This window comes from Sparus aurata, chromosome 14 (genome assembly GCF_900880675.1).
Source record: "Sparus aurata chromosome 14, fSpaAur1.1, whole genome shotgun sequence".
Classification (NCBI taxonomy): Eukaryota; Metazoa; Chordata; class Actinopteri; order Spariformes; family Sparidae; genus Sparus; species Sparus aurata.
The window spans coordinates 7684462-7705406 of NC_044200.1; the positions used below are offsets into that span (position 1 = coordinate 7684462).

Genomic DNA, 20945 nt, shown 5'->3' on the forward strand with positions numbered 1-20945 from the left:
TGTTCATCCAAATCCAATTTTTATGTGAAGGGAAACACAGTCGCACAAAAAACATTATCCACATACAGGCCGATGAATCCAGACTTCACTCGAAAAAAAAAAGTCAAATAATAAGAAAAGAACCTTCTCGAAACATTTCCTGTCTACAGTTACACCGCGCTCTTCTCACAGTTACAGGCAGAGAGAGGGTTGATAAATCACAACATCGTAAAAAAAATGGTCTTTTATTATTGCTCCGTTAGGCCGTGATTACATTTGAAAAAAATGCAATTTTGATCACAAAGGACGCAAATCGCAACTCTGCAGTTCCCCCTCATCTCTACAGCGTGTTTAGCGTCTTTCAGCACATTGTTTTGGCTGCCGGCCTTCATGGTTTGATTGCTTCTGACTGATTCTCCTTGGTACATATTACAACATTGTTCACGTATCATTTTTTACACCGAGGTCACTTACTATTTTCCTCGCTTTGCAGTTTTCTCTGGCAGTTTGGTTCCGTTTAGGGAGCTAAAATACTTGGTAAGGTTTAGGAAACACGTTATCGGGTGAGTATTTAGAATATTGTGATTGGTCGGTTTCAAAGATGGCCGGACTTTTAAACACCGGGTCCTTCTCAGCCCATAATGCAGAGCAGTAGCGTCTGACGTCGGAACCCTCCTTCCGGACCACGCCTGGTGAAAGCTGATGTCTTTTAAACTTCGCATCCCCGACGTGTACAACACTCTGCCACGAGAGAAAAAATAAAAAGCCAAGCACACCTCTGGACACAGCTCCAGCAGAGCCACATGAGGTATTATACGACTGTTTTCACAGCCCAACTGACTGACTGGTACCTCATCTGACTCGTGAACTGACCGTAGCTGACTCCTCATCATCTGGCTCCAACGCAAACACACCAGTACATCACTTTTCCTTCTCGCTGTTTTTGCGTCTTGTTTTTTTAAACGTGCGATGGCGAGTTATATGCTCCAGCTCGTCATGATGTATTGATTATGCTGGAGTACAATGCGATAGCTACGGAACGATGACACCGTCGCGGAAAATGACTCTCTACCTGCTCTCGCGTCTCCATTATAGACTAAATAAACGAATGCATGAAGTCACTTTTCGTCCTGTTTTGTCGGCAGTTACGACTCTGAGGAAGCTGGAAACGATCCTGTTGTCTTTTGCGACTACAGCGCCAGCAATAACACCACTTGAAAATGCTAGGAAGGAAGGGGGGGGGGTGTCTGCTATCACTTTTATATACTTTTACCTCAGGTTGGGAAACAGAACAATGCATTGGATAAGCTCCTGCTGTTACTGAGCTAAAAAACCCCGTCCTATGTGATCACGGCCCGACAGGAGCTCTGAGCAGCGGCTGAGTCTGGCCGTTGAAGCGCTGCTCCACCTGCAAGAGATCATCGAGAAAGCGAGCGATTCACTCTCGGGTTCGCTTTTGGTCTTTTTTCTGTGTCAGACGACCTGGAACCCTGACCGTCGCTCTTGCATGACGTCAATGAGGGGGATACAGAGGAAACAAAGAGTAGTTTATTTACAGGAAAACGATGCAGATTATGACGTTGAAAAGTGTGTTTACTCATAATGTGACAGTTGCTATTTGTTTGTCCCTTACATGGAGACCGCCCAGCAGTCTCTCTCTCTCTCTCTTTCTCCACAGCCAGCGCTCAGTCCGGGGTGGGTGGCAGTTTCGGAGCAGGTGGGATCGGTTAAAGTTGCGTTCCCTGGCGTAGCGCCGTGCTCGCGTAGCGCCCGGGCGGGGGCTCCTCCTGCGTTATGGCGTTGATGTGGTGCCCCGCCCTGCGCTGCGCGGCCTTCAGCCTCTCCTGCAGCTCCTGGGCCTCCTGCTCGGCCTTGCGCGCGGCCTTGCGGGCGTTCCTCAGGGAGCGCTTCACCTTCCGGACGCGCTCCTTCAGCTGCCGGTTCCTCCTCTCGGCCGCGGCCAGGCGCTCCTGCAGCTTGCGGCCTCGCTCCTCCTCCTCGAAGAGCGCGGCCTGCACCGAGGAGCACAGCAGCTGAGGGCAGAGAGAGAGAGAGAGGGAAAGTGTCGCAGTGAGTTAACGTACACGAAGGGTTGTTTTCTTTACAGGCGAACCAAAGTGTTGTAAACCCCCCCCCCTTCCTCGTCAGCTGGTTCTGTAGTGTGGGAGCACTGTTGATGTGATTTTCCCAGCAGCCTCCTCGAGAAAATGAAATAATCTTCCTCCCTTTGATCTCCACGGCGCTATTATTTCCCTCCTTTTCCTCTCCAAAGCCCGACGCACTTAAAAGAAAGGAGGACGGGGAAATAAAGTGGAGGTCCTGACCCTCGTCGGTTACATTTACCCACACGGGCTCCCTGCTACCAGCGCGAAAACACCAGAGGACGGTGTGTGCTGTTAATGTGCCGTCTGCGCAACATAAACGTTTCACCCCGCGGGCCCTCCATCCCTCACTGACAATGCGAGGGTCACGTACTTGGATGTTTCAGGGGCCCCGATTTTCCATCTCATCGGCGGACCAGAGCCGACCCTCCACCAGCGGGGTTAACAGGGGTGAGCGCTCTCGTAGTCACAGTGGGGGGGGGAATGTATGTGTGGTCATGTAGGAGCGGAACACGTCTCTTTAAAACAAACATCTAGTTAATGCTAATGCTCCTCTGCGTTCCGCTGGCACTCGGCTAATGGCCTGAATACAGTAAAGTCACCAGAGCCAATATCACCACTTTGCACCCAGTGTATTGAGCCAGTTCTGCTTTACTTTTAGCAAACACACACAAGGTCTAAGGCTGAATGATGACCTTTTGGTAATTATGGTTTTAATACATTAAGATATTCTGACATTTTAGGAAATATACCTTCCTTTTTGTTTTTGCCAAGAGTTAGATGAAAAAATCAATATCACGATTTGTATCTGAGCACTTGGTGCAGAGGTGGAACTGGGAAGCAGTTCGTTAGCTTAGCCACAAGGGGGAGTCGGGGAAACTGTGCGCATCGCTCTGTCAAATTTGAGAGATATCTGCGTACCTGCGCCTTGGAAAGCATACCAATTGCACTTTTGTTCTTGTTTGCGTCTTGTTTGTGCACGAACCGAAGCGTAAAAATCACAAATTGGTGTTTTAAAGGGAGTTATAAGGTCGAGGTGATGCTCAATGGAAGAGTTTTTTTTTTTGTTTTTTTTTTAAATGATGAACTGAAATTCTGTCAGTAAGAGCAAACATTGCAGCGGAGTGAGACTGTAAATCTAAAAACCTGAACGACTAAAATAATTCAAATAGATGCAATTAGACACGAGAGGTCTTTTTTCCTTTTTCTTTTGTTTGCAATTTTGGTGAACTCTTTCTTCCCACTTATCCAAGCATAGGTCAAATCCACATGACATAACATCGGTGCATTTTTTTTTTTTTTTTTTTTTTTTTTTTTACAGTTTGAACGCTCTCTCGTGCTCCTAGGGAAGGCTCTCGGTGGGACGCCCCAAACACACACAAACGCGCACCACCTGTCAAAACATCCGGGCGTCACCTGCCTGCTGTTAAGCATCATCTGTATAAACAGTATTTAGGGGACATGTGAAGACACATGCAAGTCCTCAAATTCAAGTGTACAACAATGTCAACAAAGAAAGACATCGTCTCTTTTGCCCAAAACTATATCATAGCTGCAGAGTGACAATATTAAGGAGGCGATCATCACATATTCAAAAACCACTCATCTAAAATGAAAGACGTCGATCATTGTGGCAGTCGCAAATAATTATCACTCAACTTTGTGTTTCTCCCTCAGCTCTTTGGTGCGTTTCAGCATCTTTCAGCTCATTGTTTTGGTTTTAGAAGCAGAAGCTTTACTGGTGGTTGAGTCTCACTGCTCTTCTTGTGGCTTTCAGCCTCAGCCGAAAAGTAGTTAGACTTAAAGGGATAGTTCGGGTTTTTTGAAGTGGGGTCATATAAAGTACATATCTATAGTCGATCTGTTTCCTACCGTAATCACCGATCAGCGCAGCCTCAGTTTGGAGAAGTAGAGAGCTGCTCCAGCCCAGACGCTCAGCTTTGTACTGCAGTGAACGGGGTCCAGCAAAAAAGCGAAATTAACCACCTAAAACAAGGCTGACGTAAAATGTTTTACATCAGTTCAAGTGTACGTTGTATAGGTAAAATTCACACCGCTTTACATCACTGTCAGACCGCTCTTTCTTTTGGCACTACATTTTCTCAACCACAGAACCTTCGTATCCCTACGCATTAGCGTAACTGGGCAACAGCTGATCTGCGAGTGGCGGCTGGACTAGAGGTTTACTTTCGATAAAAACGAAACTTAACTCTCCGTATCCTTCCGCATTAGCGCTCATGCGTAGGGATACGGGGGTTCTGCGGTTGAGAAAAAGTAGTGCCAAAAGAAAGCGCGGCCTGACGGCGATGTAAAGCGGTGTGAATTTTACCTATACAACGTACACTTGACCTGATGTAAAAAATTTTAGGTGAGCCTTGTTTTAGGTGGTTAATTTCGCTTTTTTGCTGGTCCCCGTTCACTGCAGTACAAAGCTGAGTGTCTGGGCTGGAGCAGCTCTCTACTTCTCCAAACTGAGGCTGCGCTGATCGGTGATTACGGTAGGAAACAGATCGACTATAGATATGTACTTAATATGACCCCACTTCAAAAAACCCGAACTATCCCTTTAAAAAGTTCTGACATACAGTACCTGCAAACCGCCGACAGACACAGTTAGCGGTTAGCTGATGAACAGTAAAACATTTAGCAGCTTAAGAGCCATACATTTCCTTCAGGAGTCGATAGGGACCAAAACAGAGCTTAAAAGTATTGAAATTCTCAAAAAAAAGAGCTTAAAATATTGGACTTCAATGATCAGCATGTCAATTTCCTGAGGAGAAAAAATCTATTTGTGCAGCTTTTAAGCAACTGCATATAGATTTGAGTATTTTAACAGGCAGAATGTGGCAATAGTCTGATCAGGTTTCTCAGACTTTTTATAGAAATGTCAGTAATGGAATGTAACTAAGTGTGTTTACTCCAGTACTGTACAATTTTGACATGCTTTTTCTCATTTTTCAATGACCAAACACATGACGGGAGCAGCTGAAAGGAGCCACAGTGACAGTGGCTTTAATATCCCTGAGGGTGTACTTTTCACTGGGACAACACTGGCACTGAGGCTCACTGTGAATAAACCAAAGGTCGAAAGCTTTTGCACAACGTCCTGCATTTACATTATTCCGTCAACCGACTGACTAAGAGAGAACAAAAAAGGCAGCGTCAGAGAGTGAGGAGAAATCCCAGGGAAGGGTCGAAGGAACTGAGAGACGTGCCTTTGTGTGTGTGTGTGTGTGTGTGTGTGTGTGTGTGTCCATCCTGACCTCTTTTTAACTTTATATAGAGTCTCAGCATGAGTCCCCCCTGTAATACCCAAACCCACACACACACACATTCAGTGTCTTTAGAGCTTCACTACTGACGTCAAAGAGACAAGCCGGGTTTTCTTCTCTGTTCCTGAGGTCTTATTTTGCTTTGTGTGTGTCTGTGTGTGCGTGTGTGTGTGTGTGTGTGTGCAGGAATAGGTCAATAAGACGGAAAGACAGAGAGAGAGTGATGAAGAGATAAATAGAACAAAAGGGAGGCGGAGAAAGAAAGAAAAACAAAGACGAGACAGAGAAAGTGGGAGACACAGACAGGACACAAACACACACACAATCACACACACACACACAGTTTAACATGGTATTCATCCTGAGTTTTAACTACCGAGCGAAACAGGCAGACTCCTTTTAGCCCTCTAAGCATCCACATAAAAAGTTAATGGGAGTCAGAAAACATGTTAAAGGTGTTTACACAACAGTTACAGCTGGACTGATCCCTCGCCGTTAGAGCGCACGCAAACATGGAAATGTGCTGATTCAGCAGTATTTGGGGAATGTTTCCTTATCATCTGACTATCGAGGCCTATCAAGTGAAGGCAAAGTCTGAAAACGGGCTAAGAAAACCTTCCAGAAAAGAAATAAGCCCGTATTGAACGGATGATTAGGGAGTCTCTACCTCCCGCTCAGGGCTGAAGCCGCTCCAAATGCAGCTGATAAGAGGAGGCTCCAACAAAAGCTAATTGGAGGTTTTGGCAGAGGAGTGGAGGAAGTCTCTTGTCTGTCCCTCTGGAGGGGCGTCTGGTTCCCACGAGGCTGAAACCAGAAGCAAACCACCTCCCAGTGTCAGCGATGGTTTGCGTTTGAACTCCAGCTGAAGGGCTTTTGCGGAAAGCTCGAATCGCAGAGAGAGCGGCAACAGCCAGGGGAGACTCATTCCGCGGACCGAAAACTCAGAATAGCAAATGCTGAAATTAGGAACGGGATCTGGTTTTTCTCGGTTGTTCTAAATTTCTTTTAATCTACAGCCAAAGCAGAGAAAAATGGAGACAAGGAGGGGTTTTTCATCTGCTTCGAGTCTTGACGCTTTCAAAGTCTGAAGACAAAAGACAGGGACACATAGCACCGTAAGGAGAGACATGGAGAAGAAGAAGAAGACGAAGAGGAAGAAGGTCCTTCTATTTTATACTTTTCCATAAATTCCCGGAGCAAAACACCTGTTTTCCCCCCGCCTTGCCCGAAGCTCGTATCCTCTGCATGCGAGTGCTTGTCCTCTAAATGAGCAGTGTGTTTAACCCCTGCCTCACTGACCCTTTGACCATACAGCTCAGAGGCCACGGCCCGCAGGTCAAACCTGAATAAAAAGTGGGGGAGGAAGACACCACGGCACTGCACGTTTTAAGATCTGCAATTTATACTTCTGACAATAACGCAATCCTCTAAAATCCATCCGGGCCTCTACGTGTGCTGCAGGCAGTGTGCAGGTCAATCAGGGACGAGGTGCTGCATCCTGGCTGTTAATGCAAATAGATTGTTGGCAGGCAAACTCCATAAATTGTCGCAGTCTTTTTTCGGGCAACACCAACTCAAGTAAATGGAGGTTTGTCCAAAGTCAAGTGTGAAGTCAATGGAGACATGTTAAAGTCGTGCCTCGACTCAGTGAATTTGCACGAGACAAGAAGTTTATTTGAGACCGAGCCAAGACTCCAAACATTAAAGACCGGTTCAAATGAAGTCTCAGGGGTTAGGGTTAACCCTAACCCCTAACCCTAACCCCTATTAACCCTAACCCCTAACCCTAACCCTCAGTCATATGAAACAAGTCCAAGTGAAGACTGAAGTCTCAGGTTAAGGCCCTCAAGGACACTGCTAAAGTCGAGTCAACTTTACGTCTTCCAGGTCTCTGAACACTGACCATAATATGTAGACAATTTCCTGTGTTAGCTGCAACGAACCCCTTCAAAGTAAAGGCTTGTCTGGGGTCAAGCGAGACCTGCCTGTCACTATGATATGTGGTTGGTCTTGTTCCAGGGTTTTACCAGTTCAGAACGAGACGTAAAAGTTCTCAAGGTGGTGAAATGAAGTCAGGTTTAACATCGCTCAAGTCCAAGTGATGTTTCAAGCTCCCAACTCTTTTTAAATCTAAGTCTCAAGTCTACAGCTCTGATACGAATATGTGAATTTGAACTATTTCGTAGGAGGGCAGGAGCAGGAGGGCGAAGACCTGTGTAGTTCCACCTCCAGCCGCCGTGTTCTGTCTTGTCCGTAAGTGCGACCTGCTCGGCTCACTGAGAGGAGGCGTCTTCGTAAAATGCCTGAATCGCAGCAGCAGACCTGTCTTCTTCTGTCGACGGGGGTCCGGCTAACCTGTGGTCCCAGGTCAGCAGGCTGCGTTTCTTCACACTGATATGGGAACCGGCACGCTTTTCAAACTGCTGCCTGTCAAACGTGTCGATCTCTGCTATTTGACCTTTGACCTCTGGCGGCCGGCGTCCTGTCTGCCTGAGGAGGGAGACCGACGGACCCCGACCAATCAGCCGTCGCTTTGATCTTCAAACGGCCGCGACGTGATCGCATGTGAACAATCGTTGCAGAGTATAATCAATTCTTCTGTGCGTGCGTCTCCTCGTACGTTATATTCTTGTGTGTGTGTGTGTGTGTGCGTGTGCGTGTGTGTGGCCCTGCACTGTGCCAGAGGGTAGTTAAACTGTGTTCTTACTGATCCTCACCACATTCCTGTCAGCGGAGTCACAAGTCAACTCAGGATTAGGTGTCCACACACACACACACACACACACACACACACACACTCAAACATACCACACCAAACAAACCAAGACCTCACTCTGCTGCTGACTCACACACTGCACACGCATTCATATTTATGTACAATGGTATATTCAAGTCGAGAAGCAAGAAAATCCCAACACATCAACAATAGTTGTTACTCCCCCCTCACATCCACTTCTCCGCCTGGACTGTTAATCTGATATCTCCATGGTAACGAGATGGGGTCGGGTTTGTTTACAGCCCCTTCAAACACAAAATAAAGTGACCCGACTGAAGAGGGAGACTTTCTTTTAATCTTATTCTTCTCAGAAGGTAATGAGGATGCACTAGGAAATAGTTTTTGTTTTCAAGGAGACAGCATGGATTACTATAGGTGCTAGATGTGAAAGTGTGTGTTTGGTGGAACTGGTGCCTTACCCTGTTGTCCTCCTGGGTGTCCCACTCGGGGCTGAAGGTGTGGAAAGGCTGGCTCCCCTGGGTGCAGTTGGAGAACTGGAAGAGGCTGGAGAACGTGCGCCTGTTCTCGGACGTGTCGGGGAAGATGGCGTCCTGGAAGTTGACGCCGTGGGGGAGGATGTTGTAGTTCTCGTCCATCCTGTGGAGGAGATAAACAGGAAAACTGTGTGAGGAGAGTGCTGGAGCCACTGCAGGGACCGTTGGCGTGTGCAGCAGCTGTGCTTTTGAATTTCCAACATCTTTTGCAAGTAAATAGAAAGTACAGCTGTCAGACAGATGATTTGCATTTAAAAAAAAAACAAAAAAACAGCATTTCAAGTCTCACTTGATGGAAGTACAGAGGCATTCTCAAGTGCTACACCTCAAAATGATATTTAAATACAGTTGTCTCGTTTACACAGCTGACTAACTCCACAACAAGTAACTCTGAAGAGATTTATAATGGCAACAATAAAAATTAATTTCTAGACTTTGTGACTCTTCTACAGTCCAGAGGTGTGCTGGAGCTGTTTTGGATAGACATGCCCAGCTAGGCTTCGCAGCTCACCTGAGGAAAAAGAAGTAGGAGTAGTTCTCCATCACGGTGTGAGACTGGCACGACAGGTACCCCAGTCCGGTCAGGTTGAGTCTTGATCCAGTGGGCACCTCCAGCATGCTGCCCCAGGCCTGGTCGCACAGCAACTCCACCTCCGCGGAGTACAGCAGCCCTTCCTCCGCGCCCTCGTACCCATACCCGAACCCGAAGGGCAGCGAGTTGTACAGGCTGCCCGCCCCGCCGCCCAGGGGTTCCCGGTGGATCCCCAGGACCTTGGCGTACACGATGATCTCCGCCAGCTCAGCTCGGCAGCCCTCGCTCAGCGGCCGCCACTCGGAGGGGAGCTGGCAGCCGTGCGTAAAAGTGTCCAGGTGCGTAAAGACGCAGAGCGCTGCGAGGAGGAGAGCCGCGGAGCACATGCCGAGGAGCTACAGGCTTCTAGCAGTTTGTGAATCTAGTTTCAAAACTGACTGTTTTACACTGGGGGTCCTTTCAGGTCTGCACGTTAAAAATGCGAACAGAAAAGTTGCATTACAAAGAACTGAACACTTGAGATGGTTACCTTGACGCTCGTGGATGCTCCTCCTGACAAAAAATATAAATAAATGCGAATCAAGTTTTGTACAAACTTGCGCTTTTGTCCATCAACTTAATGCATGTTTGGTTATTTGCACTAACTAAACCCACACTGCAGACTTTAAAGAGAACAAAGCGGCCAAATCACTTTGCAGACACTTCCACAACTCCAACCTGTTGCTGCGCTCTCACTGTTCCCTCTCATCTGTCTGCAGTGTGAGCGACAAGCTTCACCAGAGCAGACCGGGCGCTGCGTTCAAGGACTGATTGGACGCTCCGACATTTGATGTTTCCAAGAGAGCTTGATTGTGCCTTCAAGCGCTATTTGCCGGTTAATATCAACATACCTGATAAACGATGTTAAAACACAGTAAGTCCATAAATCATATGTGATCATGAATGGCCTACATGTATTAATAGTGTTTACTATGGCAAATCGCGATCATTACAATGATCTTTTACCTCTAGATTTATTTTTTGTAGATTTACTGTGGTCTAGGCCTTCATTGAACTGAATTGAGACAATCCGTTTTGGAGGGATTTCCATTTTTCCGAGTGCACCCTTGAAAGCATCCCAGATCAATCCCAGAAAAATGGGTAAGTGGTTTCTAATGTGGGAGAGCATCTTCAGAGGAAGTCCAGGGGGTTCTTTAAAGAGGCGCACTGATTGATAACAGTAGAAAACAGCAGAACATATAATATTAAAAAATATATGTTGAAAGAAACTTTAATATGTCAGAGTAGGATTTGAGCTATCAGCTGCTCCTCTTTTGATACTCAGCCTTTTTTCCACTAAACTACAGACAGTATGGCCTAAAAATAAAAATAAATAATGGAAAATATGTATATTTCATAGAATATACTCCGGTAGTTTGATTTAAACTCAGTGGTGTGAGATTTTACATCAGAACTAGAGTTTTGTCAGGACAGCACTGCCACCTAGTGGACGCGGACGTGAACATGTACTTATTTTCTTTTAATATAATAGGTTATCTGAATGAATGGAATAAATGCTGTCATATGATACATTTTATTCAATTTGCCACTCTCTAAACAAGTTGGTGGGCTCGTCGTGTTGCAACAGTATTCTGCAGTGACCTTGATGTGATTTCAAAAAACAATATTCCCAGGTATTACGTCATAATTAATGATAATTAAAATACTGACGCTATATATTTTCACGTTTTTTAAATATGACTGAGCAGGTTAGGGAGTCTCCACTCTTTGTCCAAAGTGCAAGGTGACTCCAGAGGGGAATTCCCGCTGTCAGCTGACGACAGGCCCCGCCCACCGCTGTCAGCCGCTCAGTGACGTGTAAAAGATGCGGATGGAGCCGTGTGAGTAGCGGCTCCGTTCGGAAACTGCTGCACTTTATACTCACATCTGCTACCTGCTCTGTGACGTCACTTCGAGGAAATGAAAGCCTCACGAGACAGAGCGATAGTGAGGCATGTGGGGACGGGAAGGAAGGTAAATTAGCCTTCAAAGTAAAAGCTAAAACTAGACGAATCCCAAATAAATTGACCGAAAACTTCGAACATGGATTAGCGATTATTACTGCAGCCGAGATTAGTTCAGATTTTCTTTGATCATTTTGAATATTTGTTGCTTAACTTGGTCGTTGGCGTTTTATGTTTTTTAATCGGAAGAATAATGTTCAGGTCAAAGTCACCAAAAATTATAGCAACCTCAACATTCATATGGTTTATTTCTCATGTGGCTGATATGGAACCTCTGACTATATTTACAGGGTGCTACTCCATTTTTGGTTTGGCTAATTTGATTTTTATTTTTTCATTCTAACCATTAAAAGCTTCATACAATTAAATTATTACATAACTTGCAGCAGAATGAGGTTTTTACCGAACAGGTTCATACTGAATTCAAATTGAGCATACTGTAATGTTTCATATAATCGGATTGATTGTATTAGACCCGTGCTGTTAGCTTGTCTTAATGTATTTCTCTTTTCCATGCTATTGTTGCTGTTTCTGCACAAGACATTTTCAAAATTTGAGACTGTTGTTTGTACAGATAAGTTACATTAAAAGCTATTAGAAATTGTATTGTTAAAAGATTTTTGTTGGAAAAAGTCCCGATTAAAACGAAGTAGAGATATTCTCTACTTCAATTCTTGACCCCTAATAAAGACTATTCTATTCAATTCTATTCTATTATTTTTAGACTGAAATTACATTTTTTTAAAATTGAGTGATTTAAGTGATTGTTTTATTTTGAAAAACAACACCGGAAGCACACTGTTCCCTTATATAACTTGACGTTGCTACAAACCAAGAAGCAGCGCTGCAAGGTTGACCGACACATTTCTCGTCTCTCCGAGTGTTTGAGTGTGTTTCGGGAGTGACTTTCCAGACTGCGTTAGGCTCAGGAGTTGACAGCAGGTGAGTTGAGACACCTTGACTCGGTTAACATTTGTTGTGACGCAGTTTGGCTCGGGTTGAGCCAAACTGCGTCGTGTGACTTACTGCTAACTTTTCTGTGTTTACCAAGAGTCGTACATGGGATGGGCCCACCTGAGGAAAGCGAAAGTAAAATTATATAACGACATATTTAACAAAGCTATCTTTTTAACATTTTGACAGGCCGGCGGTGTGTCTATTCGGTGGTTAGCATTCATCCCACTTCTTGACTGTACTGTTGCCAAGTTAGCTACAGTTTCAGCGTGTTGTTTCAGCTGATGAAATACTGATTTAAGCTAGTTGCTTATTAGGAACAGCCGTTGAGTAAGTGGTTGTGTGCGGGCAGAAGCAGGCCACAGTGTCCAGCCTGATACATAGGCACTGCCCTCTGTTATTGTCAAAATCCAATTATCATGTGGCCTGCTGATGAGATAATTTAGTTTCATTGACTGTGTACTGCTTCTCTGCTGCTGCTGCTGCTGCTGCTGCATGCGGAACCACTGAGTCATGGCTGATGTCAGCGTGGAGCAGTTTTTTTGTTTTCATTTTTGCCCCATATACTGACAACAGGGCACAAGTAAACACAGCCAGACTGGAGATCTCATCCCAAGCCTTTACAGTCAATATCCATGTTGTGTGGTGACGTTAAAATCTCCCATGAAATGAAATGTCAGTCCATTTGTGTGGGGGATGTGAGGTTGATAAGTGTATTCCTTCTCAGAGCCTATTGCAAATCTTACAACATAAGACCCAGGGCAAAGAGATCCCTAACTTGCTTTGCCTTCCTCTCAGCGTCATGGCGTCTGGAGGCCCCATGATGAACGGCGACATCTCTCGCTCTCCCGGTCAGTCGGGCACGCTGGAGGAAACCCTGCAGCAGATGAACATCCTCATCCAGGAGAACCGAGACCTGAAGGGTAAGACTGATTGGTGTTGGTGGGGTCAGAGCTGAGGCAAATGTTTTTTTTTTATTTGAGCTTCTTATTTGTTGTTGCTGCACAACAACAACAAACAAAGAAGTCTGTTTTCTAGTCCTCCTTAATGCTCTTATCAGCTTGGGTGAGTGGTCATTGTGTTCCTGGTGGCTCATGTCAGGGTGGAGATATTGTGGCAGACCAGCTGGAGCAGTGCGTGGGGACGGAAAGGCTCACAGTTCAAATCACTTGACTGGTACAATCATCGCATATTCAAATCCTCAGAGGCCCTGCGTCAGACCAACCTGACGATGAAGGAGCGCTTCGAGGGTCTGACTGCGTGGCGGGAGAAGCAGCGGCAGGAGCGGGACTTCCTGGAGAGCAGGCTGGCCGAGGCCCGGAGCCGCATGGAGGGGCTGACCCTCCAAAACCAGGAGCTGAGCAGGAGGCTCGGCGGAGAGGGGAGGACAGGAGGAGCTCTTGGAGGCTTGATGGTGAGGATGTACCTTTTTTTTGTGTGTGTGTGTGTGTGTAGTTGGTTTATTCTGGATGAAAGCAGCTGAGAGCCAGTGTTGTGTTCCCATGTTCATAACTGTTTTAAGGATTTAAGCTTCTGTCAATCTGTAACCAAAACAGCTATTTAAAGGCCCCTTATTGTCGGAAACGTAATTTTTTTTAAATGCCTTTTTGGATTATAAATTAGGATTAGGTGCTGCATATAATAAATACTGGAAGTATCATAATGACATCCCTTCCCCCAATATTGGCTTTTCAGAAAGGGAGGCATTAAAGAGACGGACTCCAAGATGAAGCATGTGTTTGTTTGTTTTTTAACATTAAGACGAGTAAACATTTGATAGTAGACACTTAAGATGACAGTGTGAACCCTGAAAATGATCATAATATAGAACCTTTAACACCCATGTGTTCCGCATTGCTGACGTGCGATGTCATTTCCAGGCGGTGTCATCCAACCAGAGCGCAGAGCTGGAGGCCCTGCGTTCCCAGGTCGCTCGCCTGCAGGCAGAGAAGCACGACCTGGTGGCGATGAACTCTGAGCTGCAGCTGAAGGCGGATCAGGACTCAAACAGCGACTCCTTCATTGAGGTCATCAGGGTCTCGGTGAATAGCAGCACACACACACACACATAATTAATGAATTGTACATTCAGAATCTTCTTCTATTCACCATGGAAGGGCCGCATCTAACACTTTAAGTCTACATTTAAACCCACAATGAGAAGACGGTTTCGTTACGTGATGCTGGTGAAATAAGACATTGGTGTAAATTCCAGATTGGGATCTAACTATTATTATTCCTCCCAGGACGGCGGTGTGGACGGCATTAGCGATGTGTGCGGTTCGGAGCGCAGCAAACGTCTTGACCTGAGCATGACGGCATCTCGGGTCGACAGCGAGGAGGTGACCGTCAGCCAGCTCCTCCAGTCACTGAGGAACGAGACGCAGCGGGCCGAGCGGCTGCAGGCCGAGCTGCAGACCTCTGCTCACAGGTAGAGAGCAGCCACTGAGAGAAACAGTTCCCCACTTAATAATTTGCTGCAATCACCACAAATAAAAGGAATGTTTATAGCATCAGGAAATACAGTAAATCAGCCTATTTCTTGCTTTCTCTCTTGTTTTTTTTCCAAATTTAGTTGTTTAAAGATGAAACATGCCATTACTTTTATTGCAGTATTCCCACGGCTGTCTTTGCTTTTTATTCATGTTTTTATTTTTAAGTGTGTTTTCTTCTTAAATCTCTTCGGTTTTTGTTTTATCCCTCTGGAATGTGTGTTTTTTTTAGAACTGTTTATGAAACAAATTCTCCAACAGAATTAGAGAGCTGGAGAAGAGGAGGAGCATTGAAGACGAATCAACACAGACCACCCAGCCAGAGACTGCAGAGGCAAAGGAAGATTCTGAGAAAGAGGAAAAGGTATTTACTCAGTGCTAAATCCATGTTTGGAGTAACAAAGACTAAACGAACTGCAGACTTTGTGTGAAAGATGATTGTGATCTGTCCATTCTGATGAGAGGCTGATGTGAAAGTAACTTCTCACATTGTATTTAAAGAGGCATATGTAAGAATTTTAGTTTAAATGTTCAGAAATGTACTACAATAATCAGCGTAGTGCGAAGACGTAACAGTTTTGACGTCCGTGTATTTTGAGATATATAGCTAATATAGTAATATAGCTCAGGCTGAAAATGACCTCAGTACTTTGACTTTTCCTTGTCATCAAACAATCTGTCCCACTCAGGAGGTTGTGTTCGGTCCCGGTCCAGTCCTAGCTGCATGGCTAACTGGACTAACTATCTAACAGCAGCTACAGTTAGCAGCAGTTAGCAATTACTCTGCTTTTATGCTGCCCCCCATTTGTATGACATGAATTTGACAGTTGGCCAATTCTTACAGATTGTACTCAGATGGAAGTCGCATCTCTCTCCACTGACGTTAATCTACGATTATCATTACCATAACTGGCAGAGGTCCGCCACTATTTGTCATGTTTTGTTTCCTCCTCATAATGTTTGTGCATCATGCAAATATTTCAGGCAGCCTCTGAGGTGGAGAATCTGAAGTCTCAGATGATGACACTGTTCAAAGAGCTGCAGCAGGCTCAGAGCAAGCTTGATGAAGCAGAAGGCATGAAGAAGAACCTGCAGGACAGGTTAGCATACACATACCCACTTAAGGAGGAGACTAGAATAATGCTGTTAAATTATTTCTTTTTGTATTACCAAACAAATTACAGGGAAAATGTATGAAAACATTTTCTGAGTACTGTGTACATCAATGGTTCCTATGCTTTATCTTGATCCACACATATTAATGTATTTGATCATGCGTCTAGATGTCGGGAGGTGGAACAAGATGTGGCCACTCTGAAGGCCCAGCTGGTGGAGAAACAGGCTGTTCAGACGGAGAATGACCGGCTGAAGCTGCAGCTGGAGAGCACGCTGGCCCAGAGCCAGATGGAACAGAGGAAGGCTGGGGAGGACAGGTCAGAGGCTGCACACACACACACCTACGTACGTACACTGAACAAAAATATAAACGCAACACTTATTTTTGCTCCCATTTTTCGTGAGCTGAACTCAAAGATCTAAAACATTATCTATACACAAAAGAACCATTTCTCTCAAATATTGTTCACAAATCTGTCTAAATCCGTGTTGGTAAGTACTTCTCCTTTGCCGAGATAATCCATCCCACCTCACAGGTGTGGCATATCAAAATGCTGATTAGACAGCATGATTATTACACAGGTGTACCTTAGGCTGGCCACAATAAAAGGCCAATCTAAAATGTTCAGTTTTATCACACAGCACAATGCCACAGATGTCACAAGTTTTGAGGGAGCGTGTAATTGGCATGCTGACTGCAGGAATGTCTGTGAATTGAATGTTCATTTTTCTACCATAAGCCATCTCCAAAGGCGTTTCAGACCCAGGACCTCCACATCCAGCATGTTCACCTCCAAGATCGTCTGAGACCAGCCACCCGGACAGCTGCTGCAACAATCGGTTTGCATAACCAAAGAATTTCTGCACAAACTGTTAGAAACCGTCTCAGGGAAGCTCATCTGCATGCTCGTCGTCCTCATCGGGATCTCGACCTGACTGCAGTTCGTCTTCGTAACCGACTTGAGTGGGCAAATGCTCACATTTGATGGCGTCTGGCACGTTGGAGAGGTGTTCAATTCACGGGTGAATCCCGGTTTTCACTGTTCAGGGCAGATGGCAGACAGCGTGTGTGGCGTCTTGTGTGTGAGCGGTTTGCTGACGTCAACGTTGTGGATCGAGTGGCCCATGGTGGCGGTGCGGTTATGGTATGGGCAGGTGTATGTTGTGAACAACGAACACGGGTGCATTATATTGATGGCATTTTGAATGCACAGAGATACATGACGAGATCCTGAGGCCCATTGTTGTGCCATTCATCCACGACCATCACCTCTTGTTGCAGCATGATAATGCACGGCCCCATGTTGCAAGGATCCGTACACAATTCCTGGAAGCTGAAAACATCCCAGTTCTTGCATGACCAGCATACTCACCGGACATGTAACCCATTGTGCATGCTTGGGATGCTCTGGATACGACACGTATACGACACGTGTACGACAGCCAATATCCAGCAACTTCGCACAGCCATTGAAGAGGAGTGGACCAACATTCCACAGGCCACAATAAACAACCTGATCAACTCTATGCGAAGGAGATGTGTTGCACTGCGTGAGGCAAATGGTGGTCACACCAGATACTGACTGGTTTTCTGACCCCCCCCCCCCCAATAAAGCAAAACTGCACATTTCAGAGTGGCCTTTTATTGTGGCCAGCCTGAGGTACACCTGTGCAATACTCATGCCGTCTAATTGGCATCTTGATATGCCACACCTGTGAGGTGGGATGGATTATCTCGGGCCGGCAAAGGAGAAGTGCTCACTAACACACATTTGTGAATAATATTTGAGAGAAATGGTTCTTTTGTGTATATAGAAAATGTTTTAGATCTTTGAGTTCAGCTCATGAAAAATGGGAGCAAAAACAAAAGTGTTGCGTTTATTTTTTTATTCAGTGTGTGTATATAGCGGTATTGAAATCTGAAACCTTTTGAGGCTAGGGTTTTTGATAGCAATTTAAATGTGCAGACATTGCATTTGAAATCCTCGTTCATTTGTATCCCAGTAGTGACACCGGTAACACCCTTCCTTCCTCTCTCACAGGAACAGCCTGACCCAGCTGAAGGATGCCTACACCAAACTGTTTGAAGACTACAACGAACTCAAAGAGGACAAGAAGAAGAAAGAGGTCTGTTTATGTAGCACGTTATCAAATCCTGCCGATACACCCAACATAATGCAGCTATAAGAGTATAAATGTTGTGAAATGAGAGCCAGATGTATTTGATCATCGCCCTCAGGTCCTGCAGGCCCAGATGGTGCAGAAGGAGATGCTGGACGAGCTGCAGCAGCGGCTGACTGCTGCTGAACAGGCGCTGGTTGCTAAACAGGACAAGATCGATCTCATGAAGCAGGAGATCTTCCAGAAGGAGAAGGAGCTGGAACAAATATCTGTCTTCCAGGCACAGGTCAGCGGGCGTATAAATGCTTTCACATCTGTGTTGAAATCTTGGTGTCAAAAGTCGACACGAAAGCATGGGTACCCATCGTTCTTTTTGTTGTACTCTCTGTGCAGGCAGAGGTCTACTCCTCGGACTTCTACGCAGAGCGAGCAGCGAGGGAGAAGCTCCATGAAGAGAGGGAGCGTCTGGCTGCTCAGCTGGAGTACGTGAAGAAGCAGAACATCCATCTGCAGGAGGAGATGGACTCACTGGGCCGGTACGGAATTAACCAGAAGACCAAGTCTGGTTTTAGCCATGTGGTTCGGTTCGGTTGGTCTGGACCCAAGAAAAAAAATACATTATATTGTTCCTTTTGAGTTCTGGTCTGATTACTTACTATAAACATGAAGTTTCATGGCCTGTCTAGTATTCATTTATTGGACAGTGTTGGTGATGTTATCCTGCATCACAGACCCATGTGAGGATGTCAGATTCTAAGACAATGCACACCTTACTTTTTTTTATGTTGTCCATGTGGTAAAAAATATATTACTTTGATTGTTAAGACTTTGTTTATCATAAATCTTAACAGTGGTAAACAGAGACAAAAAAGAGTTGTATTGTACTGTACTTACATGATGGGACTGTTACTGCATGCTCGCTACAGAACTCCTTTTTACATTCTGATATAACAAGGAAAATCCCTGCTCTCGTGGTAATGTACATACGTGTTACCATGCCGGGTTTTCTCCAATAATTGTTCTTGTTTCTCCACAGGCGATCGCTGGGCGAAATGCAGAGGAGACATGTGTCACTGGGAGGAAGTCCACACGGAGCCGGTGCTTCTTTGGTTGGAAGAGGTATATCTCTTCTTTTATTTTGTCCTGAATGTAGCCTTCTATGTATACTTCTATCATGCTGTGTACAAATGCCATTTATTGTAGCTGATTTTAAGAGCCTTCAAAGAATCATTTCGAAATGGGTTTTCGTTCCAAGTGAGATGAGAAGATTTTATTATATTGTGCATCTGTGCTAAACATGAAGCCAGGGCCAGGACACAGTTAAATGGTTTATAGTGGAAGAAGGGGGGAAACACCAACCTGGAACTTCCTGGGGACTTCCTGTCTCCATGGCTCAAGGAAGTCACTGGTCTACATAAAAAAGAACCCCATGTTTTTGCAATCCCCTGTCTTAATGCCAAGCTAAGCTAAACAACTGCTGGTTTAATGTCATATTTAGTGCACAGACAGAGTTCTATCAATTTTCTTCTGTAATTTTTGACAAGAAGTGAATAACCTAGTTTCCCGAATGTTGAACTACTCCTTTATTGAACCTTTCACCATCTTTATAGTAAAACCTAAATTGTGAGATTGTCGGAACATGTTGCAACATAACAAAATATTAAGAGGAAGTGCTCGTTTGATGGCAAAATGTGTAACAGGAACATCTTTCCAGCATGTTCAGGTTGTGATCATTGTCTCTGACTCTCAGGTACTGACTGGCAGCAGGGGAATATTCCTGAACACGCCTGTCCCAAGTGCAATGAGATCCTGCCAGACCTGGACTCCCTGCAGATCCACATCATGGACTGCATCAACTAGACCTCCATCATTACTAGCATCCACCAAAAAGTGACTCCTGTAGCACCTTAATCTGAGTCTTCCTCTGCTTTTACCTGTACCTCTTCTCAGATCTCTCAGTCCACAGTTCCATGAAAAACTCATGAAAATTCATTGTAGGATGGGAACACTTTCCACAAATCTAAAAAATTATTGGTCCTGTCTAATGTTTTAAATTTGAATACTCTTTTAAAGAGTTAGACTAGAACAGGAAAAACATTGCAGGACACATCTTTTATTTTTTGACCCCATGTCATCTGGCACATAGACTGTTTGTTGCTGTAATGACGAGGCTGAACATTAATTTCTTCAGCGCAAAACACGTCTTGAATACCAAAACAGAAAGTCTATGAGCACTTTCATAAGACGTTTGTTGCCGTCTGTCTGTATGCACGCATTAAGTGAGAATTACAAGTTTAATTTTTTCACCAAGCAATTGGTTGCTGAAGGCTTTTTATTATTTTTAAAATGTTTTCTCGTCAAATGAAATTTCTATTTTTTGCTTGGAAAGGATATTTTTACTCATGATTACTTTATTGGTGTTGGTGGAAAAATGAGCATGCACCATGTAGGCACTTTAATACAAGGATATATATTTTATTTAGACTGCAGATGATACCTGGTAATTAAAACTTGTTATATTTATCTTGATCAACCTATCACTGTAAGTCACAGCCTTTGTAAGTGTATGTGCAGGAGGCTCCAACAACCTGCTGATTCTGTAGTCTGTAGATTACAAATGTCTCCTGACTCCATGTGGTAATTCTGTGAATGAAAATAAAATAAACTCTAAATTTCTGTCTGCTTTTAGTCATATTGGATGCTTGTTTTTTTCACATATCTATCCTTGCTGAAGTCTTTTGGAAAATCTTCCCAATTGACAAGTGTGAACTGGGTCTTTTTTTCTTCTTCTATGCTATAAATGCCCCATTTGACATTTGTTTTCTTTTCTGTACTGAATAGAACATACAGTATACTGTATTTATGTTTAAGTCCCATTTTCTTGCTTTGAAAATACAACATTTTAACTTGTCAGACACAGATGTATTATAGTTACTATTATTAATAATATAATTATTTCTAGAGAAACTGCACTCCACATTTGCGGAGTCACCCATCAGTCATGTCTTATGCAGGTCTTTAGGACCGTATTGTATGGCATAATTAATAAACCCTGGATTTATCCTTCAAGGCACACTTCTTCCTTAGCTACTGACGAAGCAATC

The 20945-nt window shown here is 44.6% G+C and overlaps 2 protein-coding genes across 2 annotated transcripts; one reads left to right on the forward strand and one right to left on the reverse strand.

The window, feature by feature from the left end:
- ccdc3a (coiled-coil domain containing 3a) lies at positions 1–9907 on the reverse strand. The gene is made up of 3 exons (XM_030439346.1): positions 9135–9907; positions 8549–8726; positions 1–2012 (listed from the first exon to the last, which is right to left on the reverse strand). Exons 1-3 carry the CDS (start codon positions 9539–9541, stop codon positions 1707–1709), a joined length of 891 nt encoding a protein of 296 aa, XP_030295206.1. The 5' UTR covers positions 9542–9907; the 3' UTR covers positions 1–1706.
- A 2045-nt stretch (positions 9908–11952) lies between these two features.
- optn (optineurin) lies at positions 11953–20535 on the forward strand. Its single transcript, XM_030440673.1, has 13 exons — positions 11953–12100; positions 12911–13035; positions 13318–13526; positions 13993–14154; positions 14359–14543; positions 14866–14968; positions 15589–15704; positions 15888–16037; positions 17763–17847; positions 17960–18127; positions 18235–18377; positions 18878–18960; positions 19592–20535. Exons 2-13 carry the CDS (start codon positions 12915–12917, stop codon positions 19699–19701), a joined length of 1635 nt encoding a protein of 544 aa, XP_030296533.1. The 5' UTR covers positions 11953–12100; positions 12911–12914; the 3' UTR covers positions 19702–20535.
- The last annotated feature ends 410 nt before the right edge of the window (positions 20536–20945 follow it).